A 26,430-nucleotide genomic window follows, 5' to 3' on the forward strand; every position below is an offset into this window, starting at 1 on the left:
GATTTGATGCCACTCTGCACTGTAACCGATAGTAAGCATGTGGACATCATGACTAAGAACAAAATGCCATGATCGTTAGTAATAGTATTGGCACTCGTGCATCTAAACAATAAAGCATTACAGTTTGCAGAAAAATCTAAGTTATACATATTGCAAACCTCACAACATACTGTATAAATGTGTCTTCAGCAGGTAGATGTGAAGTCTTATAAGGACCCATAACCGTTTTGGCTAGTTAATATGAAAAATTATAAAGACATATAAATATTAAAATTTTAAGATCATATTTTGCTAGTAAATTCCTACCATACAATACAATTTATTTTTGTATAGCCCAAAATCACACAATTGACAGCCCCCCAGCCTTGACTCTCTAAGAAGTCAAGGAAGAACTCCCAAAAGAAAAACCCTAGTTGGGAAAAAAATGGAAGAAACCTTGGGAAAGGCAGTTCAAATAGAGACCCCTTTCCAGATAGGCTGGGCGTGCAGTGGGTGTCAAAGAGAAGGGTGTTCAATACAATACACAGAATAAAACAAAAGTAATCCTCATTACAGTATAACAGTAAAATAAAAAAATCACAAGTACAAGTACATAAATTTACTAAATTATATCTGTATATGGTTCTTATTAAAAACTTACTGTATACCGAGAGGTGTATTATATTTGACAGTATATTTTAATAGAAAGATGCAATATTTTTATAATTATTGTGGATCATCTTGTTATTTTTAACTGTGAGTTTTCAGTTTTGTAAATTTATCACCAGTCACATTTTGAACTTGATTGTTTCACACTATTAGTTAATTATAAAGTGTTTTAAAACATTTTTATTATAGAAAAAAATGAATGTGCTTGTTTCTACAAAGATGTCTTAAATAAAAAAAAAATATTGCTTTTCTTATTTTAGGTTTGATTGGTTTCTTCGTTGCATTTGGAATCTCTATGGGAAAGATGGGAGATCGTGCCAAACCCATGACAGAGTTCTTCAACATACTCAATGAGATAGTTATGAGAATGGTGACCATGATCATGTGGTAAATATTATTTTCTCTGTATATGTGCACTTTCTTTAAAACTGTTGGAACCTTCTTAATCAGAATCATTCAATAGTTGCCCCTAATTTCACAAGCATGTGAAAGGCATTTTACTCAGTAAGTTAGAAAATGTAGGCATGCTGTACCATTCACTGCATTCGAGGGCAATGCAGACACTGTAACCTTCAATGAAATGAGTTCAGTAGGGTCCATAATCTTCTAAGTCTATTTCAGGGTTGCAAGATTATCTCACCAGGATTGCAAAATAGCCTGAAAACAGGCCTGGGGCCTCATGTATAACGCCGTGCGTAGAACTCGCACTATAACATGGCGTAAGCACAAAAGCCGAAATGTGCTTACGCACAGAAAAATCCAGATGCAGGAATTTGTGCGTACTCCAACTTCCACATTCTTCCGCTACATAAATCCCGATCAGCGTGAAAACTAACGCTCGTGCACGCCGCATTTTGTAACGCCCCAAATCCTCCCAGAATTACGCCTATTTGAATATGCAAATCAATATAAATCGCCCTTAAGCGCAGCCTTCTGTGAAAAGACAATGGGAAAAGCACGGGGAAAATATAAGAATTTCAGCGAATACCAAGTGGAGGCAAAGGAAAAACATACTATTTGTTCAAATAAACCGTGGTCTAATCAACAAAATGAAGTTGATCGAGTGACATAGCTGTTGGAGAAACTTGAAAGCTCACATTCACAAAATCGCACAGTGCCGGAAATAAAAAAGAAGTCACATATATAAGTTGCCGTGAAAAGAAGAGTTGTAAGCCTACTGTCTGAGTGTCATATGAAAGCTTATTAGGGTACAGAGAAAAAAGGCACACGGTGGGGAAAAAGCACGAAATGTCAACTTTAATCTCCAATTTTCCACTTTAATCACGTAGTTTATTTTGTCATTTAGTAGAACATTATAAACTTCATCTTAAAATCGTTTAATTAACCAGTTTCTCAAAATTACATCGTAATTAAAGAAGCACGTTAAATGCTTTGTTTTGTATTTGATCTTCTACTCATATGTGATCTATGTGTGTGAATCACTACTTGCTTCTTAAACTGGCTCACTTCCTCCAACTGGACACAGAGTCCATTACATTTGTGATATTACAGCTCTCTGAATAACTAAAATACTGAGATGTATACGTGATGTCATTTTCATGATGATAGGAGCTAAAGCACATTATTAAACATGTGTTTCATGAGCCTCGTGATCATGACAAGCATTTATCTTTTGTCGAAATTTGTCGCTGCGTTTTTAGCTGTGTTGTTATTTTCTCTTTCTGTTTTATATTCAATATATATTGGCGTGGCCGCCCCAAGAGTCCTTGCTTTTCTTTCCCCAAGTAACCGATCGCCATACAATCAGCTCTGTAATAGACGTTAAGCCATCTGTAAGCTTAGCGCCGATTCTTCAAAACGTTTAAAGAACATTGAAATATCTTCGTAGTACATGTTTAATTATTCTATCCTTCACGACACTCCCAGTGAAGAATATAGATTATTTAAATGAAGTTAAAGTTTTATGTGTATAATTTAACAAACATATTTTGCTGCATTTCACCTTAAAAATGATATCATCATCATATGTAAATATGCGCTTTATAAAGTGGCCCAGGTTGTGAGATATTATAACTGTAGTGCAAGTTTACAGTGGGGTGATTGTACTTATAAGTACAAACCGTTCTACAAGGAGCAATTGATTGAGTGCATTTAAAGTTCTTGGGATTAAACTGTTTCTGAACCGAGAGGTCTGTACAGGAAAGGCTTTAAAACATTTTGCAGTGGCTGAGACAGCGTGTCCTTAAAGCTGTATACCGATAATTCTCTTTCCGATAAGCTGCTGCTGTGATTCACACTCAGATACAGTGATATAAATACTCCGAGTCGTGCAGTGAGAGTAATATGGAAAAAGATGATCCGCTGTGGCAACTCTTAACGGGAGGAGCTGAAAGAAGAAGAAGAAGAAGTGAGAGTAACAACGCTAAAGCAGTTATGGTATTTGGAATACTATGGCTGTTCCCTGGACCATTATATTGTTACGAGTTAATTACAATCAGATGCATTACACTAATAAACAATATGCGGTTAGTTTCTGTGTATTTATAAAGCCGCGTCATGAAAATAATGAGTAATCACACAAGAACAGTACCATTGCTTTGACGCTGAGTGCTGCCAGTTTGCAAAACCGAGCGGAGAACTTGCGTACGACAAGGCATGAGGTACCGTGGAAAAGTGCGTGGCTTTACGCCAAGTGTAGGTTTTATACATCGCGATTTGAACGTGGAAAAGTTCTTACGCAACATTTCTGTGCGTACGCACCGTTTATAAATGAGGCCCCTGGACAGAACTGCAGCGAATCACAAGTACCATTCTTATGCACACATGAACACACGCACACCATTTTCACACACAGTGACAATCTGCAGTTGGCAATTAACATAACTTAAAATATATGAAATACAATAATAAAACCCTTTTGTAATTAATACCTTATTTACTTAAGTATGTCTTACTATAGTCATTTTAATTAAATTGGACGTGGAAAGCTACTCATTTAACAAATGTTATGGAAAAACAGAAGTAAAAAGGCAAACTTTATTACAACAAAAGACCATTATGAATATTAGGTGAATGTGGTACACTGATGGTAAATTATAGGGTTTCCCAAAATGGGACACATGTGTAGCATGTACTGTATGTCCACACATAAAGTCCATTCTTCTCATTTGCTTAATGCCTGTTTTGTTTCATCAACACCGAGGGTTCTGGGCAGGAAAAAAAGAACACTTTAAAAAATAAACATATATGGTTTCTCACAGTGCTTGAAGTGGAAACAAATAAATTATAGCACTGTCTGCTTCTTGGTGGACTTGACAGTGCTGTTAAATGTAACACAAGTTTTTAATTAAGCTTTCCCTATTGGAGTTTTGACCACCTTATTATTCTTATATCAAACTGGGATCAGGTTAGTTTTGTACGCACTCTTCTAAATATATTGTGAGGATGTTTGTTTCAGCACAGCAATGTTTTATTAAATGAGCAGCCTATTAAGACAAGGACATTTTGATATTCTTCATTTACTTATCAAGACATATTGCCTGAAAATCAGGACTGTCACTGTCACATGGATGCCTTGCCACTCTAGTAAATTATATTGACAAATACTGAATCATAATAGTCTACAGATAATGGAGCTGTGAAATTGGTTTGGTGCAATGTAAATAGCTTTGACTAAATGTTTATTTACTCTGTGCACATTGGCTTACACACCAAAAGGCACTTCATTCATATGCAGATAACCCTTAGTTCTTTTTGCTTGCATTTTATACTCTTACAGTAAGTAAGATCATTTACTTACCTTTTACTAATTAAAGCAGGAAGATGCATGCAGTGGTTTTCACATGTAACTTTTTGAAATTGCTAAACAGAGGATTACAGTCCTGTGTGTAAACAAGCAGTCAACAGTAAAAGCCACTTCCCACTCTGCATGCACAATTTTCTGTTTTTTTATTAATTCTGTCAACAAGTTGGTATTAATGTCAAGGCAAAACTGAAACAGTAAACAAATTCATAGTTGATGTTGCACAGAACGTTTCTCCGGTTTCCGTTAGATGAGTTCACATATTTGCTAATGGAAGATTTAATAAATTTTTTATTATTTAAAATGCAATCTTTTCAGAATATCTCAGCAAAAACTAAAATTTCTTGACAAATTTCCTTGAAGAATAAGTGTGTCACATTTCAATTAAATTGGTCCACAGGGGGCTGAGTTGTTTCATGTAGACAGACAGACACACAGACGTGACTATTGCAATTAGGTGCACCTAAAAACTAATTTACTGTATTTAATATTAAGAATAAAAGAATATGAAAAGAGTTTTCTCAGGTTTAGGTCATTCAGCCTAACGTAATATACAGTTATAAATTGTAAATCTTTTTTTTACCGATCTCATTCAAAATAAAATCAAGTCAAGATTTGAAGGTGTACAAAGTACTGCTGTCTATTACACTGCACTTGTTAGGAACTTATCCCATGTAACTATTGTTTTTAATATGAAGAAATACTTTGTAGCATTAGTGAAAAATGTGCACTTAACCAGCTTCATTGTGTGTCCTCGTGCTCTTACTGAAGAGCAAATTTCAAAGTAAATAATATTAAAATCTTAATCTTTGTTTACTTAAAATGAAAAGATGAACTCCTTCGACCTTTCCTTGTAGCTCATTTTCAGCAGTCCCAAAATCAGTCTAATAGCTTATCTTTTGATTTTTTCACCCACTGACATGTCTTTTGTAATAGGGAGACAAAAACTGCAAAAATAATTCCAAATACAGTATAAACAGGGTATTCTGAAAATTAGGATACCCAGTCTTGATTTGTACTGTACATACTGAGCGACGAGCTATATGGACTTTCACTATGAAGCATCTCAATTCATAGTATTTGCACTGTGGCAAACTTCTAGAGGTCAACCAGGAATGCACAACATTTGGGTTAGAAGCAGTCTCCTTACAGCAAGAGCTGAAAGAAGAACTCCTTTCATAGTTTTTATTGTTCCTCAGAGCTAAAACAACAGAACAAAAATGTTGACAGCAGCCCAGCAGGCTTATTTCAAACAAATAATAATGAAGTCTTGCCAGATTCTGAAAAACCAAAATAGTATTATTCAAAGAAAATGTATTTTATCCACATTTAGGTAATGGAGTTATGGAGGGTGCATTGTGATTCTTAAACATGAGCAAAATAATTTTATCACTTAATATCCGGAAGCCTGTTTTTTGAACGTTTTCTCAAACTAAGAAGTTTTTTTCTTTTGTCATTTTAAATTTCTGTGAAAGTTCTGATATATGGAGAATGTGAATTTATCTTTTTTCCAGTATTTTGTTATTTGAGAAGTTGTTTTATTGTTTAGTTTTGAATATTTCACAATGCAATTTTGTTTTTAATGGTCACTGCCATTTTGGAAGCCAGTTGCCAAAGTGTTGTTGTCAGTTTAGCCACTGTATATAAGCCAGAGCTACACAGTTTACTATTGTCCAAGGTTGAATACATAAAAAGTTCTTGTTAGATTTTTCTTAGTTTGTGAATTTTTAAGACCTGTGCTTCTCTACTTGTCACTTTTGTTTTTGCATAGCATATTGAGTTTAGCTGTTTTGATATTTGACATTCCCCTAGTTTCAACTGTTTATCACCTATGCGTACATCCCCCAATCTACTTTTATTTGCCCAACAGGCTTGCCAAATACTCTACCTTTTGGCAAAACAAAATCTTAGACCATGAAAACAATACTGGATCCTGAGATTAAATTTATTTTAAATGAGTTATATTCAATACATATTAAACAGCTGAAATTTAGGAAATAGATGAACTGAAATTTAAAAATACCATGGTGTTAGCAAATAAACTTTCAGATTTAAGAAACTGGAAAGAAAATCCATATTTGAAGGATCTATGAAGCAACACAGCTTTAAGTGGTACAGACATTTAAAGGTGAGTTTTTATTATTATTATTATTATTATTATTATTATTGTTGTTGTAGGAGGTTGTGTCACTGTTATACTAATTGTCCCCACCTGAAGGCCTAGCAAAAACAGCAGAGTGAGTTTAGACTTGGTGTGGTAGGTAAAGGTAGCAACAACTTATCTAAAAATTCATAAATGTTACTGGTAGAAATAGAAACAATTGCCATTCAAACAATGACTCTGGAGCTAAAGAGAATTTTATCAGTACAAAATTAATGACGGATATAAAAGTTACATCTATTCCTTAATAATATCAACCTATATTATCTATTGATTCAAAGCCCTTGCAGTCTGGTTTCACTGAATATATAAATCACCTTTTATACCCTTTCATGCTGGTGTTCTTCATAAAGAATGAACAATAAACGTTTTGGTATACCAAGTTCATATCCTCAGTTGATTCTGGTTTATCTGTGGATGTAAAAGCAATACAATTACCAATTGAGGTTTAATGGGCATTAAGTAATCAAGTGCTTATAATAAAAGCAACTTAACCACTTAACTTTCCAGTTTTGCAGTGTTGTTCAGCTGAAGTGCTACCCTCCAATTATCATTTTTTGATGATGTATTTAATAAACAAAGATCTACTGAACCTCTCCCACATCAGCCATATGATGTTGCCTCAGACCTATTGTCCAGAGCCCTTTAACCTAAATTGATTTTTTATGTCCAAAAAACCAATATCTGGATGTATATATTTGAGAGAATATAAACATCCAGATATATAAAACTGTTCAATAGTCCTCTGTTGATTATAGGGATATTTTTCAAGACCTTTTTGAGTATTTGTGTATTGAAATATAATTACCATATTCTAGAATTTTCTAACAGTTTAGAAAGTCAAATTTTTCATGTTTGAAAAGGTTTGGTGAGATTTCACACAAATAAATGGTTTTAAAAATTGGAAAAGTGTGAGTGTATATGGATAAAACCAAACTGGTTGCCCTACTAAAATGGAAACCACCAAAAAGTATTAAACAAGTACAAAGATTTGTGAGATTTGTGAATTTTTATTGTAGGTTCATGAAAAATATTGGTTCATCTCTCATATCATAACTTTAACTAAGAAATCTCACATTAAATCTCAATAGACTCATAAAGCTTAAATGGCATTTGATAATTTAACAAGTCTGTTCAGTACCCCTCCTGTACTTCAACATACTGATCCCCTCCACAGCATGAAGTCAAAGTAGGTGCAGCAGTTTCAGGAGAAGGGTTATTTTTTTGTTTCTTTTACAAAGAGTTTCTTATACCGGGAAACTACATCCATGTGCTTTCTTTTTTTTAAAAACTTTGATCTTCTGAGCAAAACTATGATGTTGGAAAAACAGTGAAATATTTGTTATTAACTTTATATTGGAATAGTGGTGTCCATTTTCCTTTTGTCATTTATACTGATCAAAAGAATTATAAATATAAATATATGTATTATGACCACCAGGGGGTGCTGTAGCACCTCAAACCCCAGACACAACCTCATAGGCATAAGTCCTGTTATAATAATACGTTTATTAACACAAATACCTTGCACAAAAGGCACCAACAGTGACATAAAAATATAAATCTTCTCACTCTTTATTCTTCTCTACTTTCACTTCTCCAGGCAAACTTTGTCTCTTTCCACCTGACTCTGACTTGTCTAGGAGAGGATGAGTGACCTGGGAGCATTTCCATTGCCAGGGCATAGCCTGATGAAAGTATTTCTGGGTCAATCAGAACTCCCAAAAAGTTGTGAATCCCTTCAGTTCTCCTGGTGGCCTCCATGGAACCCATTATGGCTGCCCCACTGGACCACAGGCCTCAGCATGCCCTGCTGGTGTCTTTGTGGTAATCCTACACTAAAGAGGCTGCCACCTAGCGCATTTGGAGAGAGAATAATCAGCAATCCTCATCTCCTCTAGTCCTTCCATTGCAGTGGCCTCCTGGCCAAGTAATGATCCCTGTTCAACAGTATATGTAGCTGCATTTTTCTAAAATGACCAAAGTTCAGCAGCTCCAACTTAAAAAATTGGATTCAACAAAAGCCTGATGCGCCGAAATGATTCCACAGACAAAATATTTTCATTTTTCAAAGTTTTAGTTAATATTCTAAGTAAAATAGTTCACACAAAAAAAGAAGAAATTAAAATAGCAAAAAAAGAAAGTTCTTGTTAAGAAAAGTTCTGTTCAAAGCTTGTTACATTTCAAATTGTTACAAATCACTTCAAAAAGCATTTCTGAGCCATTTCAAAATGACAATGTTTCTGAACCATTTCTAAACGATGGTCAGAAAACTGTATGCCTACCCCATTTCTAAGTTGAAAATGGGTCTTTCAAATCCCTGTGTACAGGGAGCTGTTTTAAACAACAACAGACTCAATTATCACACTGTATCTCAGTTAAAGCCAGAAAGTTCTATCTCTTACTAATGTATAGGGGAAAAGACAATACCATTGTCTTTGACTATGAAAGAAATTATATGCTGCTCAAATTAAGCAAACACTAATATAAGTTTAACTCAAAACTTTAACTTTCTAAGATTGGCTCTTACATTTCCAGGACCTAATTGGATATGCAGGAATGGAGACAATTACTATACTTCAATATGAGCCAATTAACTTTATTTTACATTAACCATTGTTTTTAAATCACTAGCAATAACACTGCAAAACAAACATTTAAAAAATTTCTTATTTCAAACATTGGCTGTTTCTTGAAGCAGGCACAATTTATTCACGGATCTGTCCAGTGTGCTGGTTTTGGTCTGCACACAAACTCTTCTGACTGTACCTTTGGTGTCTGGCATTGCCTTGATGACTCTACCCATTACCCAGGAATTACGGGGTGTAGCTTTATCTACAATTAAAACAACATCCCCTGGTTCAAAAGTTCTTCTTGGTGCATGCAATTTTTGACATTCTTGAAGTTTGGCCATGTTGGGAAGTTGCTTCCAGAGTCTTTGAGAGTATTGTTCATTTTTAGAAGGAGTTCAGGTGGCACATCAGGTTGTGTCTTCATTAACAGAAAGTGATTGGGCGTGATTGTTTCCAAATCATTTGGGTCATCTGATATCTTTGTAAGGGGTCTGTTATTGATTATTGATTCCACCTCACACATCATTGTATGAAGACTTTCATAATTGAGTGTTTGTTGGTTTAGTGTTGAATTTAAAATCTTTCTTATGCTTCTGATTTGTCTTTCCCACACTCCACCTTGATGAGAGGCTGATGGTGGATTGAAAATCCATTTGATTTCTTTCTGCATCATAGTGTTGCTGATTTTTTTGTGTTCCAAATGTCTTCGATCTCTTCCTGCTCCAACAAAATTTGTTCCATTGTCAGAGCGCATGACTTTAACTTGTCCTCTTCTGCACATAAATCAGCGTATGGCTTGGATACAAGAATCAGTGTCTAAGCAATGTGCAATCTCTATGTGCGCAACTCTGATTGTTAAACAAGTAAAGATTACTCCTGCAGTGGGTTGGCACCCTGCCCGGGATTGGTTCCTGCCTTGTGCCCTGTGTTACCTGGGATTGGCTCCAGCAGACCCCCGTGACCCTGTGTTCAGGTTCAGCGGGTTGGAAAATGGATGAAGATTACTCCGTACCTCTTGACCAGACTTCACTCTCTTTTGACATGAAAAGGACCAAAATAATCAACTCCAACATTAGTGAACGGTGCTTGGTTGGGTACTAGGCGATCTTCTGGCAAATCTGCCATTTTTTGCTCACCTGCTTTTGCATTGTATCTTCTGCACCTGTGCACTTTGAAATGATTTTTTGCTGAATTTGCTTGAGGTATCCAGTATTTCTGGCGTAATCGTGCCAGCACATAGTTGTGCCCATAATGTCTGATTTCTTTGTGAATGTGCTGCAATATGAGAGAAGCAACATGTGAATGCTTGTGAAGAATTGCAGGATATTTAGCTTCTTTGTGCATTGCAGCTTTGTTAAATCTTCCTCCAACTCTCAGCATTCCGTCTTGTATGATCGGGTCAAGTTTATAGATTTGACTGTTCTTTTTTACACAAGCCTTTTTCTTTAAACATCTGGAAGTTCTTGCTGTTGACTGAGGCAGATAAGCTCTGTTTCAGCTTTACCTTTAGTCTTCTAGAGAAACTGGGCTTGATTTTAAGGTCACACAAGGTAAGGTATACATTTTCATGTGCTTTGCGATGAGTGATTTTCGTGTTTCTGGATTACTTTTAGACTGACTGATTTCTAGTTGAAATGTTTTTCTTTCATTTCTTAAGTGCAGCAGTATGTCTTTAAACTTGAGGAACCATGCCACTGCATTCTTCAAGCGCAACCAATCTGAAAAGTAAGTGATTAGTTTGTTGATGGGCTCGGTCACCTCCTCTATTCTTGTCATGTTAACTGCACAAGTTTTAACTTCTAGATCATCTTCAAAAAGTGAATCGTTCAGTTGATCTGGTCTTTTTAGCGACTCATGTTCGGGCTTCCCATGTACATATACTGCAAAATGGCAAAAGTGCATTCTTGACCCGATGTAGAATCGTTATCATGATTTGAGTTTAACTCTGTTGTAGGACGTCTGTGTGAAAACAGCAGTGTCAAATGGGGGTGGAGTTGGGATCGTGAACACGGCAGAGAGAGTGAATAAAAAAAAAAAAAGCTAACCTTTACAAGTATCATAAATAACACCAGCTGTTACAGACTGAAATCAAATATATGTTTTTATTCTAAAATAGTAACAATACATGCAGCTCAGTTCTCAAAACGGACTCGAACCCGTGAAGTTTAGATTACCAGTCAAGAGCTGATACCGTTGCACCACCGAAGTGCTCCTAGCAAATGTGTGTCAATATCACACTCTAACGTGGGTTGTTTTTCTGCAGTTATATTTTTGAATAAAAGTGCATTTGTTCTGTTATATTTGTACCTTTTGTGAAAGTGTTTCTTTGGTATTTGGTTCAGGCTTCACACAGTATACACTTCATGTCTACATTTTGTGAATTATTACTAAAACATTAAAAACATTTCTTTTCTAACGATGTGTGTGCATAGATCGTTGTAGACATGGAACACACATGAAATGCAAGTGTTCCAAATAACAATATAGTATTTATAAAAGGTGTCATTTTGCTTGACTTCTCACACTATACAACTCCAAGCAACTGACATGTAGGTAAACAGACTTGAGCTAATAAAATTGTGTGCCGGTGGGAGGATGTGATAGTAGACTGCTTGCTACTTGCTGCTTATCAACAATTTTAGAGGACAAAAGACACTGACAGAGAGGTGAGAAGCGATTTAAGGTGGGACAATTCTACAAGTTTTTTCGTAGGCTCTGGTAATTCTAGTGTTAAACGCCGCTCGATTTCTTGCTTTAGTCATGGAATCCATACAGTTATCAAGAAAGGTTGCATAATCTCTCAAGGCCTCTCCATCATTTTGTTTTATTTGAGGCCACTTCAATGCCTTACTTATGTACGCATCTACTACAAAACCTTGGTTGCCAACTTTCAAGCTGCTTTCTAGCTCTTTCATAACCTTGATCTGGTGGCAATTGTGCACAACCATTAATCATTTCTTGAGCTGGACCTCTTGTATATTGAATCAGGTAATCTAATTTATCTTGTGGGTCTACTAATACGTCACCTACAGCGTGATCAAAGGCTCTGATGAAGTTTGCATAAGCCAGTGGGTTACCTGAAAATAAAAGAACCTGTCTATGTGGTACTTCACCATGCGTCACAGCAGGTGCTAGAGCAGGAGCTAGCTTTTGTTTGGTTAGCGATTTAGCCATTTCATTGATTGCTTTCTGATAATCAGCTTGATTTTTTGATTTTCGGGCTTGATTCTGAAATAATACGTTAATAAGACCTTGTCCATAAGACTGCGAAAAGGCCCCTGCAGTAGTTACTGATCGCACCTGCCTTTCAGATTCAAATTCATCCAACCTTTGTAGGATTATGTTGAGTGTTGATTGTTCAACCAACACTGCCGAAGATGTTGATGCTGCAGCGGTTTGCTGTGCTGATAAGCCATATTTCTTTTTGAGGGCATGTTTTAACTGAGGAGAAGCTTGTTGTACTTTTGAGTTTGTACGATACTGTTCTTGCAATTGCATCTCTTCGAATTAATTAACTAGCTGTTCATTAAATGAGTGTGTTAACAGGCTATTTGTATCTTTCAGCCATGTTGCTGTAACGTCAATATATTCGTTCCATTTCTTAGAGCTTTCTGCAAATGTTGTTTTTTATTTGTGCCTTCATTACTTAGCGCTGATAATAGTCTTTTTTTCAACTCCTCAATCTGACTGTGTGCCTCTCAAAAGATTCTAAGCTTTTGCGCTACTTCTATGTGATTTCCTGGAGTGTCTTTAAGGCTTTTGATTTCAGCCATAAGCTCAGAAAGCTCAATCAATCAATCAATCAACATTTATTTATATAGCACATATTCATACAAAAAAAATGTAGCTCAAAGTGCTTTACAAAATGAATAGAGAAATAGAAGACACAATAAAAGATAAACATAAGTCAACATTAATTAACATAGAATAAGAGTAAGGTCCGATGGCCAGGGTGGACAGAAAAACAAAAAACTCCAAAGCTGGAGAAAAAATAAAATCTGTAGGGGTTCCAGACCAAGAGACCGCCCAGTCCCCTCTGGGCATTCTACCTAACATAAATCATCATATTTTCATGGAAGGACCTGATGATGATGGTCACGTAGACTTCTGGCTTTCAGTCCATCATTGTTGGAGCATCATGATGCTTTGAGTAGGTGGTGGTGGCGCAGGCCGCCACCACAAAGAAACCGGAAAAAGAAACAGAAGAGAGAGTAGGGGTCAGTACGGATTTTAGAGCCACCATGAATAGTTATTATGAAGAATTGAACATACAGAGTATCAGGATTAAGTTAAAGTGAAGTTATAAAAAGGCCATGTTAAAGTAATGTGTTTTCAGCAGTGTTTTAAAGTGCTCTACTGTATTTGCCTGGCGAATTCCTATTGGCAGGCTATTCCAGATTTTAGGTGCATAGCAGCAGAAGGCCGCCTCACCACTTCTTTTAAGTTTAGCTTTTGGAATTATAAGGAGACACTCATTTGAAGATCTAAGGTTACGATTTGGAATATAACGTGTCAGGCATTCCGATATATAAGATGGAGCGAGATTATTTAAGGCTTTATAAACCATAAGCAGTATTTTAAAGTCAATCCTGAATGACACAGGCAACCAGTGTAGTGACATCAAAACTGGAGAAATGTGTTCGGATTTTCTTTTCCCAGTTAGGATTCTAGCAGCTGCATTCTGCACTCGTTGCAAATGATTTATGTCTTTTTGGGTAGTCCTGAGAGGAGTGCGTTACAGTAATCTAGTCTACTGAAAACAAAAGCGTGAATTAATTTCTCAGCATCTTTCAATGATATAAGAGGTCTAACTTTAGCTATGTTTCTTAAATGAAAAATGCTGTCCTAGTGGTCTGATGAATATGCGATTTAAAATTCAGATTACAGTCAACGGTTACCCCTAAATTTTTACTTCCGTCTTAACTTTTAATCCTAGTGCATTAAGTTTATTTCTGATAACCTCGCTGAATCCATTATTGCCAATTACCAAAATTTCAGTTTTCTCTTTATTTAGTTTGAGAAAATTACTATTCATCCATTCAGAAATACCAGTAAGACATTGTGTTAGTGTATCGAAAGAGTCGGAGTCATCAGGTGCTATAGATAAGTACAGCTGTGTGTCATCAGCATAGCTGTGGTAGCTCACATTGTAACCTGAGATAATCTGACCTAACGGAAGCATATAGATTGAGAATAACAGCGGACCCAGGATAGAGCCTTGTGGAACACCATATCGGATATCATGTGTCTTTGAGATTTGATTACCACAACTCACAAAGAATTTTCTCCCTGCCAGGTAGGATTCAAACCAATTTAAGACACTGCCAGAGAGGCCCACCCATTGACTAAGGCGATTTCTAAGAATATTATGATCAATGGTGTCAAATGCAGCACTCAGATCTAAGAGGATGAGAACAGATAAATGGCCTCTGTCTGCATTTACCCAAGTCATTTACTACTTTAACAAGTGCAGTTTCTGTACTGTGATTTGTTCTGAAGCCTGACTGAAAAGTATCAAGAATAGCATGTTTATTTAGGTGGTCATTTAACTGCATAATGACTGCCTTCTCTAAATTTTACTTAAGAAGGGCAGGTTAGAAATGGGTCTAAAATTTTCAAAGGCAGAGGGGTCAAGATTATGTTTCTTAAGAAGGGGTTTAACTACAGCAGTCTTAAGACAGTCTGGAAAGACCCCGTATCTAATGACAATTTACTATGTCCAGAATATTGTCAATTAGACGCCTGATATTTCTTTGAAAAACCTGGTTGGTATTGGGTCAAGGACGCAGGTGGAGGATTTCAGTTGAGAGATTATACTATGTAATTCAGGTAAATCTATCCTGGTGAAAGCATTTAATTTGTTTATAACGGAGTACCGGGGCTTTGGAGGTTCTGCAGTGTTGGGGAGATATACTATGTTATCTCTAATATCATTAATTTTTTGAGTGAAAAATACAGCAATGTTCTCACAGGTTTCACTGGAAGTATTCTGGGGCATTCCTTTGTGTTACCTGGGTTTAACAGACGGTCAATTGTTGAAAATAAGACTCTGGGATTACTAGCATTGTTATTTATAATATTAGAGAAATAGCAGCGCCTCTCAAGACGGACAGTGTTATTGTATTCTGTTATTTTAACTTTTAATATTTCATAGTGGATAGTTAGTTTAGTTTTCCTCCATTTACGCTCAGCTCTACGACATGTTCTTTTTAAATCAGACACTCTTTGGGTCTTCCATGGAATAACAGTACTAGAGGATTTTTTAACTGTCTTTTCAGGTGCAACTATGTCAACAGCAGTTCTTACTTTAGAGTTAAAGTTTTCCACTTTACTATTTACATTATCCTCGCTATTATAGCTGGCATTATAAACGGACTGATTGCTTAGAATAGTTGTAAGCTTTAAAGCTGCTGATGAGTCAAAGAAGCGTTTTTTAACAAAATGCTTCTCATGAGCGTTTTCTATCTTTATTTCTATATTAAATAGTAGAAGGAAATGGTCTGATAGACCGATATCAGTGACCTGCTTTATATCAACTTTAAGTCCTTTAGTAATCACTAAGTCTAACGTATGACCTGCTTTATGTGTAGGCTGATTTACGAGCTGCCTCAAATCAAAAGAGTCCAGGAGGTTCATGAATTCCTTTACCTTTTGGTCACACTGATTGTCGACATGAAAGTTAAAGTCGCCGACTATTAAGAGTGCATCATAGTTTGTAACTAAAATTGACATTAAGCTGATCTTTCCTCCGACTTATATGCCCTTTAAGATCTCCAATTACATTCTCTAACTTTGAGTCCATACTCAGATCACTCCCGACTTCACTAGAGCTATGCTTAGACATTGCCATGACAGCAGCTCGAGTAACTGACAGCGTGTTTCCTGACAGCAACTTTATCACAATCGGGATGCTCCAATCAAACAGATTACTTCCTTACAGTGAGGCTTCCATGACTCAGGCAAAAGCAAACATTCACAATGTCTTTTATAAAATTACAGTCTCTTAAACTTCTCAAGTTCAGGTACGACAACCTTGCTTTCATTTACGATTACGCAGAGATAGAAGATAAGAGCACAGTACCTTGGAATAGCTCAGTTCTTTTTCTTTCATTGATGAGTTCTGAAGCACAGGCATCCTCTCTCCTCAGATGATAGCTTCCAGTTCAAGTTCAAGGCCTTCAGAAAGCAAGTTTTCTGACGAAAATGTAGCTGCGTTCAGCAGCTCTAACTTAAAAAATGGGATTCAACAAAAGCCTGACACACCAAAATGATTCCACAGACAAAATATCTTTGTTTTTAAAAGTTTTAGTTAAAATTCAAAGTAAAACAGTTCACACAATAAAGAAGAAATTTAAATAGCAAAAAAAAGAAAGTTCTTGTTAAGAAAAGTTCTGTTCAAAGCTTGTCTTTTTACATTTCAAATCATTACAAATCACTTCAAAAAACATTTCTGAGCCATTTCAAAATGACAACGTTTCTGAACCATTTCTAAACGACAGTCAGAAAACTGTATGCCTACCACATTTCTAAGTTGAAAATGGGTCTTCTCGAGTCCCTGTGTACTGGTACCTGTTCTAAACAACAACTGACTCAATTATCACACTTTATCTCAGTTATAAGTTCTGGGTATGATGTTAAACTGCATCCCGTCCTGCAAGTGGTCCTACAACTTGCAGGGAAGTCATGGGGTTGGGTGGCAGGATTGGCACTCCAGCCACTGTAAAAACACTTCACTCAGCTCTGAGACGACAGAAAGGACTCTTATTTGCTCTCCGCAGAAGTAGCTATGCTGAAGCCACCAATAGGAAGGCTGCTCAGATCAAGAAGGGGATGGGAAAAGCTCTCGGGAGCCCCATCCCCGGAAGAGTCGAAACCGTTGGAGAGCCAAAGGGGTCAGGTCTGTTGGGGATCGGAACTGGTGTGGTGCTTAGGTGTCACCCGCTGCACGGCAGCACTCAGGGCCCAATTTGTGGTGGCCCATACAGGTAGGCACATAGAATGTCTTGTCTCTCCAGCAAGATAATCATCTTCCTCTGCTGTCGGAGGAGTTGCGTAAACTCTGCATTTCAGTGGCAGCACTCTCTGAGGTGTGCGGACTGGGGACTGGCCAGATCTCTGTAGGTTGATACACCTAATATTGGTCTGGTCAGTCTTATGGCTGTCATACTCGGGGTGTAGCTGTTGCTGTAGTGGATTGGCTTCTTCCGATGGTGTATGATGTCACTCCTTTCAATGAGCGTAATATGAGACTCCGATTTTGGCACTCCCTGCGTGCCTTGTCTGTTGTCTCAGTGTATGCTCTGACCATGGTGAGTGATGTCTCAGCGAGGGAGACATTTTACTCGCAGCTTTGCTCAGTGGTTGATGGGTGCCCACGAGGTGACACTCCTATGGTCATGGGTGACTTCAATGCAGCCACTGGCACTGACAGGGCTGGCTATGAGGATTATCTCAGTGCGATGGGTCTGGTGACCGTGGTGAAAGTGGCTCCATGCAAAACTGCAGGGTCTACAAATGTGCCCAGTTTGTGAATTCTGACCACAGACTTGTTGTTGCTACTCTTAGGATCCAGCTTAGGTCTAGTAGGTTATCACCTACTAGGAAAATTAGCCTGGACTTGGCCAGACTCCAAGACCATTGCTGTTTCTAATGAGTCTGCATGCAGTTTGTGTGAGGAACTTGCAGATTTGGGTGCAACTGCCAATCCTAATGAGAAATGGGAGACCTTCCGTGACAAGGCCCTGAAGGTTGCTGTGGGTTGTGTTGGTGTTACCGGTGTTTCCAGAAGGAGGTGTTTCATCTCGCAGGGCACCCTGGATATCATTTAGAGGAGTTGCAGCTAACGGCTCAATGGCAACTCTGGTCTGTACTGGGAACTGAAAAGAATGGCTGCGAGGGCTCTGAGGGCAGATAAAGAGGTGTTTGTTAGAGGAAACTGTGAGCAAGTGACACACCATCTGTGGTCTAGTGACCTACATCCTCTATAAAGAGAAATTAAAGCATTACGCACATCAGAATCTGTTCCTCGGAGAGTTACAGTCAGGGCGGCTGATGGAACAGTCCTTACAGATGACACCTCAGTTCTGACTCGCTGGGCTAGCTACTTTGAGCAGTTTTTCAAAGCTGATTCTCTGGCTAGGACATTGGATATCTCTTTGTCCATGGTCCTTCAGGCAGATCCTCCAATTAGCTGTGAACCACCCAATCTCACTGAGATTGCACAGGTGGTGAACCAGCAGAAGGGAGGAGAGGCTGCAGGGATCTGTGGTATCTGGGGTGAACTTCTCCAGGCAGGTGGTAAGGCTGTCCTCCTGGCATTGCAAGCAATCTTTGCTTCCATTTGGGAGACTGGCATCATCCCAACTGATTGGAAAACCCTATCTGGAAAGGGAAGGGTGATCACCCAGATTGCAGCAACTACAGGGGGATAACACCACTCTCGGTGCCGGGTAAGGTCCTTGCTAGGGTCGTCCTCAATAGGATCCATGATCACTTGCTCCCCTACCAGCAACCGGAACAGTCTGGTTTTATGCCTAAGAAGTCTACCATCGACTGCATCCTAGCACTGAGGGTTCTCATGGAGCACAAACGGGAATATCGGCAGAGTTTCTTTGCAGCCTTTATCAATTTTTGTAAAGCATTCGACTCAGTTGATCAAGCTGCCCTGTGGGACATCCTGAGGGTTTGCGAGATCCCCTCAAGGTTCGTGGATATCATGGCCGGCTTTTACACTGGTACTGTGAGTGCTGTGCAAAGTGGAGGCAGAACCTCTGTGTTTTTCCCAGTTGATTGTGGGGTTCATCAGGGATGTGTTCTTGCTTCTACGCTGTTCAATGCTTGTATGGACTGAGTGTTGGGCAAGGTCGTGGGGTCCAGTGGCAGTGGGGCATCTGTTGGTGAAGAAAGATTCACAGATCTTGACTTAGCTGACAATGCTGTGATTGGGGCACTTGAGAGACTGAGCGAGGATTCTGAGTGTCTGGGCTTGCAAGTGTTCTAGATAAAAACCAAGGTTCAGGCCTTTAACACTAGAATTACCATAGCCCATGAAAAAACTTGTAGATCCGTCCCACCTTAAACCACTTCCCACCTCTCTGCCAGTGTTTTTTTGTCCTGTAAATGTGTGGATAAACAGCAAACAGCCTGCTATGACACCCTCCCACCCCACACAGTTTTCTGAGCTCAAGTCTGTTTACCTGGGTGTCAGTTGCTTAGAGTTGTATAGAGTGAGAAGTCAAGCAAAATGACACCTTTTATAAATAGTATATCGTTATTTGGAATACCTGCATTTCATGTGTGTTCCGTGTCTACAATGATCTATGTAAACACATCCTTAAAACGTAAATATTAGAAAGCAGCTTGAAAGTTGGCAAACAAGTGTTTGTAGTAGATGCGTACATAAGTAAGGCATTGAAGTGGCCTCAAATAAAACAAAATGATGTAGAGGCCTTGAGAGATTATGCAACATTTCTTGATAACTGTATGGATTCCATGACTAAAGCAAGAAATCAAGCGGCATTTAACACTAGAATTACCAGAGCCTACGAAAAAACTCGTAGATCCATCCCACCTTAAATCGCTTCTCACCTCTCTGTCAGTGTCTTTTGTCCTCTAAAATTGTTGATAAGCAGCAAGTAGCAAGCAGTCTACTATCACGTCCTCCCACCGGCACTCAATTTTCTTAGCTCAAGTCTGTTTACCTGCATGTCAGTTGCTTGGAGTTGTATAGAGTGAGAAGTCAAGCAAAATGACACCTTTTATAAATACTATATTGTTATTTGGAACACTTGCATTTCATGTGTGTTCCATGTCTACAACGATCTATGCACACACATCGTTAAAAAAGAAATGTTTTTAATGTTTTAGTAATAATTGAAAAAATGTAGACATGAAGTGTATAATGTGTGAAGCCTGAATTCCAAATATCAAAGAAACATTTTCACAAAAGGTACAAATATAACAGAACAAGTGCGCTTCTATTCAAGAATATAACTGCAGAAAAAGAACCCGCGTTAGGGTGCAACATTGACATGCATTTGCTACGATCGCTTCGGGGGCATAACGGCATCAACTGTTGACTGGTAATCAAAACTTCACGTTTCCAGGGGTCGCTGCCTCCCCGCATTAACCTTCCCCGTTTCTTATTATGAAGACGACATTTAAACAAACACATACTAGTTTAAATGGTGTGATGTGACGAGAGGAGAGGAAAACAAAAAACTCCTACGATGGGCCATAGGAGAATAATAATAATAATAATAATAATAATAATAATAATATATTTTATTTAAATAGCGTATTTCCCATGCTCAAGGCGCTTCACAGAGTCTAATAAAGGGACAGCAGGTATATGTGACATTGGAAACAGATGTTTCCTGAATAGAACATTAAGACAGATAGATACAGGATATACAAAGGCTTTACATAAAATAAAAGACAATAAACCAGAGTAAAATACTACATTCAATACTTAAAGAGGGCTTAGCAAATAACATAATGTGTGATATAACATACACACAAATTATATTGAGCATCTGGGCAGAGAGGAAGACTGAAAGAAGAGACAGAATGTCAGGTTAAGTAAAAATGCCTTCCTGAACTGATGAGTTGTAAGTTGTTTTTTTTTAAAGAATGAATACTGATGAATCAACTGATCTAATTATTTAAGGGAGGTCATTCCAAAGTCTAGGTGCTATACAGCTAGATCTTGTCACCCATTGAGTGTAGTAGGTTAATATGGGGCACAACAAGATTCAGAGGAACAGAAACAAAGTGATGGAGAAGGTCACTAATGTAGTCCGGTGCAAGGCCAAATGTAGGTTAATAATAGAATCTTTTATTCAATTGTGTAAGACACAGGGAGCCAGGATGGGTGTTATGTGCTTGCTGTTGCTGGTTCGTGTTAGGACTCTTGCAGCATGAGTTTTGAATCAACAAGAGCTGTGATAGAAAATTAGAAGCAGCACCTGCCAGTAGTGAGGCACAATAATCGATGCGGGATGTGACAAAGCGTGGACAAATTTTTCAGCATTAGAAAAGGAGAATGAGCAAACATGGGATATGTTACGGAAGAAAGTTTCTTAATGTGGTTTATGTGGGCAGAATAAGATGGGGATGAATCAATAATGACACCAGAAGAATGTCTGATAAAATCATCATCTAGAGTGACTGAGAATGAGCTCATTTTCTTAAGTTGTGTTTTAGTGCCAATTAGCAGGAGTTGAGTTTTCTTGCAATTTAATTTTAAAGACTTCTGCTCCATCCAGGATTTAATTTCACTGAGGTAAGTTTTGAGCTGAGAAAGTCTTGATGAAGCTTCACTTTTAACATTGAAATAGAGTTGAGTATCCTCTGCATAAAAATGATAACCCAGTCCACAGCTACAAATGATACGACCAAAGAAAGTATATAGATAAAGTAGGGCAGAGGGCTGAGGACAGAGCCTTGAGGAACCCCTTGTGTAACTGGCACTGTTCTGGACTTGCTGTTGTCAAGACCAAAAAACTCTTCCCTGTCTGCCAGATAGGACTTAAACCACTGGAAGGCAGTGCCAGAGATACCGATATTCTGGACATAGAATGTCATGTTTGACAGTGTCAAATGCTGCACTAAGATCTAACTATATGCTGGTTTGTACAGAGTCTGCTGCCATAAACAAATCATTATTTACTCGAAGAAGAGCAGTTTCACAGCTGTGCTGTGCCCTGAAGCCAGACTGAAAGGGTTCCATCAAATTATTAGAAGTTAAGTAATTGGTGAGTTGGGAGGATACAACACACTCAATAAATGCTTTTTTATTTTTTAAACAAGTTAGAAAATGCATACATGGCATAATATTCAGGAGTTCTGGGGTTGGGTTAACTATTTTGAAAGACATGCAGGATAGGTGGACTGATAATGCTAAACTGGCCCCTGATGTGTTTGTTAACCGTATGGTGGGCTGTAGCCCAGTCCAGGGAATGTTCCTACCTTGTGCATGATGTTTGCCAAGTTTGAATCCAGCTTCCCTGTGTCCTAGTTTTTGGATTATTGTGACTCTGTCGCTGTTTAAATAGCTCAGAGTAACAGGAGTGGTTATCTGACATGTAAAAGAGAAAACCACACACACTGAAACTGAATCCAGTCAACCTAGTCTGTGATCTGTTTCTATTAATACAGTACATTATATACTTGTCTTGTGTTATGCTACATGTGTACTATTTTCTCTATATGTTGCACTGCGGTCCTGGGGAATATTATTCTGTGCCATTGTATGCAGCAACACTTTGAATGGATGGTATGAAAATAAAGACATTTGGTTTGACTTGACCAGACTTATAACAAAGAACTTTTCACACTTTGTTATTTGTTGTATCTTTTGCTTGTTGGACTGCTGAAGGATGGAGGAGCACAGCCTTATACTCATTTGAAACTTCCTCTGTTGAGACAAAGCACTCTGTTTTGTTTTTTCCTTGTTCTCTGAGCATTTCTATATAATTTAGGTAGCTCTATAAACAAACAATGCTCTTGGCTGACAAACTATGTATGTTTAAAAAGAATAACTTGGCTGTTTTTTATGTTTCACTGTAGAAAATACATTTCAGAACAGCATCTGAAAATGCTACAATGGATGAAAAGCTTTGAAAATAAAAAACACATTTTCAAATGTAATCTGCATTAGTGTGGACTAGTGTGATTTGCATAATACAAATGAATATGTAACACTGTGTGAGGCCACGAACACTCATTCTGAGCTAATTTGATGGTAATGGAGATGGTAATCAGCCTAACCTAACCTACAAATCTTTGTGATGAGGTTAACTCTGCTGCCTCACTTTTCCATTTCCAGATTCATAAGTGCTAATCTCCACTCAAATATGCACCTTCTGTATTAGAGTTTGCACATTATCTCTGTGGGTTTTCTTCTGTTTCCTCAACCATTCAAAAGACATATCTTGTTAATCTGACTGGTGACTTTAATCCTGCAAAATAAACTGGATTATGTGGACTAATAAATCACAGTACCCTACTAGCTGCTTCACTGAAACATTAACAGACAAGAAGAATTTATGTGAAGGTTAGAAACGGGTGTGTAGTGTACAAAATGCTCTGACTCATACTACACATTGTGGTGGTAATACTATTTGGCTACATTGAAGATAACTATCCAACAATAAGAACAACAACAGTAATAACAATAATTTTCAAACATGCATTGTTGCATAGGATTCACAGACGAAATAAAATTAAATGATCAAGCGCTGATTATATTAAAAACATAAGCATATCTCAAATAGACTTAAATAATAGCATTCTATTACATATTTGATACAGATTCAATAATTTTAGAGAATTATGAAATGCAAATTAATACAGCCCAGTTATTGTGTGCTTTCTGCTGAATCACACCTCAATCATATATTTTTCTGTAAGAGTGAGAGGTTATTCCAGTCAAAGCATCTTTAAGCACTGACAATTGTGACCTGACCAATTCACAAATGTCCTGCAATGTAAAGAAATTGAAAACGGCATGTCAGCAATCAGCATTGTAGGTGGAAGCCCTACTTGTCTATTAGGTTCTATCTGTTTAATGAATTGCTATTAATTTTGCAGAAACTAATTTTTCAGGATAGATTTCACCACACAATTATATCTGATTTGAATCACTTGCAAAATTAATTTGAACCATAAAAAAAAGTCAGAAATGAGCCAAAACTCAGAACTAACTCACTTTAATATCGGTCTGAATGTACTTTATCTTTAGTAACCTGGAGCAATAGTCATTTTACCATTGTGACTTTTCTCTAGCATTGCTGTAGGATTGTGTTGGGGGGAATAAGACCTGGGAGAAGTTAACTGTAGCAGGGTGAAAGTGAGGACAGGGAGGTTTGCTTGGGCTTTTACCTGTATGCCTCAAATAGATGGTGCCTATGCTATGTACACTTGTGTCAATTAGAATGCATGTGACTTTTATTCTTATGCATTTAAATTAATTTCATTTATGCATTATTGTTCTATGCATGAGTACTTTCTATGTAGATACACTCCAATGAAGATGTGTTTATTGCAAAATATGCAGATTTGAATTGTTTCCTTCAACAATCAATAGTTTGATGTGCAAGCTGTAATATAGTGTAATCACTTCATATATAATGCAGAATAATACAAAACAGTGTGCAAAGTATTGTATCAAAAAGTACCCAGAGTGCCAATTGTTGGATTTAAAGTTGCCTGACTTCAAAAATATTTACTTCCTCAGCTTTTTCTTAACCTGCCGACATTTTTATTACAATCCTGCTTATGAAGAAATCGACAAAGATTACTTCCACATAGTACATAATAGTGCATATTTTTTGGACCTGCTCCTCTCCAAATCGTTGATGCTAGTGTAAATGTGCATATGCCTAACTTGTCAAGTAGCTCTCTACTCCATCTTGTGGTTAGAAATGAAAGTGCAATGCAAGCTAAGAAAAGAGATACCTTCAGTACTGCATGCTGTTCAACTCAGGCTTTCATATAATATACATTGTATATATAGGCTTTCATTTTGGCCAATGCTGTAGTTGTGAGCTTCTTTGGTGTGCCACTACCTTTTAGTTCATCTTAAGGAAATTCCCACTAATGCTGCATGGAAAGCCTCCATCTTCAGCTTGACATCTTCTCTTACAGGTGATGTCCACTAATTGGCCCTAGAGCTGCTGTCATGATAGATATCAAAAACATTTTGCCATAGCTTTAATAGGATCCATTTTTATTCTACAATAAAACAACAATATGCAAAGTACATTTGAATATTGGCAATCATACAACCTTGATAAATGGTGATGTGTAGTTTCAAGCGGCATACAGACTTGTTAGTTACTTAAAATGTCTCTAGTTAAGTCCTCATTTTTGGTCAGCTTTCTTCGGGGCAGGCTGCATGGCTGCTGTGCTGTGCTCTTCATTGTGTTGTCCTTTTCAGTTCATGGTGTGAGATGCTCCTTCATCATTCTGTAAAAGAGAGAGAGAGTTAAAGCAAGCAAATTTATAGGTTTTCTGTCCAACCCCTAGAGCAAATAGGGCATCAAGGTACTTAAAGGCTTTTCATACAAGACAACTCCAATACTAGTAGAAGTCTCATAGTGAGCTCTCACCACAGCCTACAAAAACGCCTTTCACAAAGGCTCCACTTCAGGATACCTTGTAGCATAATCTGTTAACAAAAGTATATACTGATAACCATTCTTACTGCTGGGGAGTGGACCAAACCAACCTTTTTAAAAGGCTGTCTAAAATTAGCATTTGAATGAGAGGGGCATACAGAGGTTTGTGAGGGGAGACAATCTGTCAATCAGAATTGTTCTACATGCTTACCTATGTTTACTCAGTAAAATCATTTTGAAATGTGTTCTCTCATTTTAACCAGTTCAAGACATCCACCCAAAACATGTGAAAGAGGAATGACTAATTGTTCAACAAAATTGGCCATGATCCAATCAGATATCACACGGAATTTAAAAGCCCCCTTTAATTAAGATATATGAAGTATTCAAACTGTGTTCATCTCACTCTCTACAGTATCTTTACTCCACTAAGTAAGCCTACTTGAACGCAAACACCAGGCTAGTGTCCTCTTGTTGCAAATGCGTAAACTGTGCCTGCACGCCACCTGCTGCAACCTGAATTATTGGTGCTAATCATTAACAGAAGATGAAGGAACAGCGCCAACAAACTGATCAGACATCTTCCAGTTGAAGGATTGAAGGAATAAGGATTCTAATCTCCATCCTTATTAGTCAAATCAGGTTCATTGCCTAATCTTATTTTTATATTTTTCTTTTACTTTCTTCGTCTTGTAAATCACTATGAGCTACATCATTTGTATGAAAACATGCTACATAAATAAATGTTGTTGTTAATAATGTTGTAGCAAGTGAGACATTCTGATATTCCACATCCCCTTTTCATTTCAGTGCTAACAAGTAATACCATGTAGAAATTAGGCATGCCAGTTTATGCAAATAAAGGCCACCTGAAGAAGCAAAGTTTGGTGAAAATCAATGAAGACGATTTTAGCAAAGTGTGCTATAAACCACAACTGTGGTCCAGGTGCTGTGGCTGCAAGCGTAGGTAGAAAGAAGACAGGTGGAATCTTGTTGTAACAGATTTCATGGAACCATAAAAATATTTTGTTGCAATATGTATACTATTGTGACCAGGGTCGCGTGTGATTCAGCATCTACAATGGCAGTAGCACAAGGACAGCTCCGTAGCTGCTCTGCTTGTTGCACGATGTTTAGACTATTTAGCACCCAACCTAGACTAAC

The 26,430-nt window shown here is 37.6% G+C and overlaps 1 protein-coding gene across 1 annotated transcript in view; it reads left to right on the forward strand.

The window, feature by feature from the left end:
- Nucleotides 1-26,430, forward strand: part of LOC120543329 (excitatory amino acid transporter 2-like) — a gene marked incomplete at its 3' end in the record, with an annotated part of 393,535 nt that overhangs the window by 148,865 nt on the left and 218,240 nt on the right. Inside the window, exon 5 of the mRNA XM_039776365.1 lies at nt 909-1,035. Coding sequence (XP_039632299.1) covers nt 909-1,035 — 127 coding nt within the window. The remainder of the gene's footprint in view (nt 1-908; nt 1,036-26,430) is intronic.

The sequence above is a fragment of the Polypterus senegalus genome, chromosome 13, assembly GCF_016835505.1.
Source record: "Polypterus senegalus isolate Bchr_013 chromosome 13, ASM1683550v1, whole genome shotgun sequence".
NCBI classification, from domain to species: Eukaryota; Metazoa; Chordata; class Cladistia; order Polypteriformes; family Polypteridae; genus Polypterus; species Polypterus senegalus.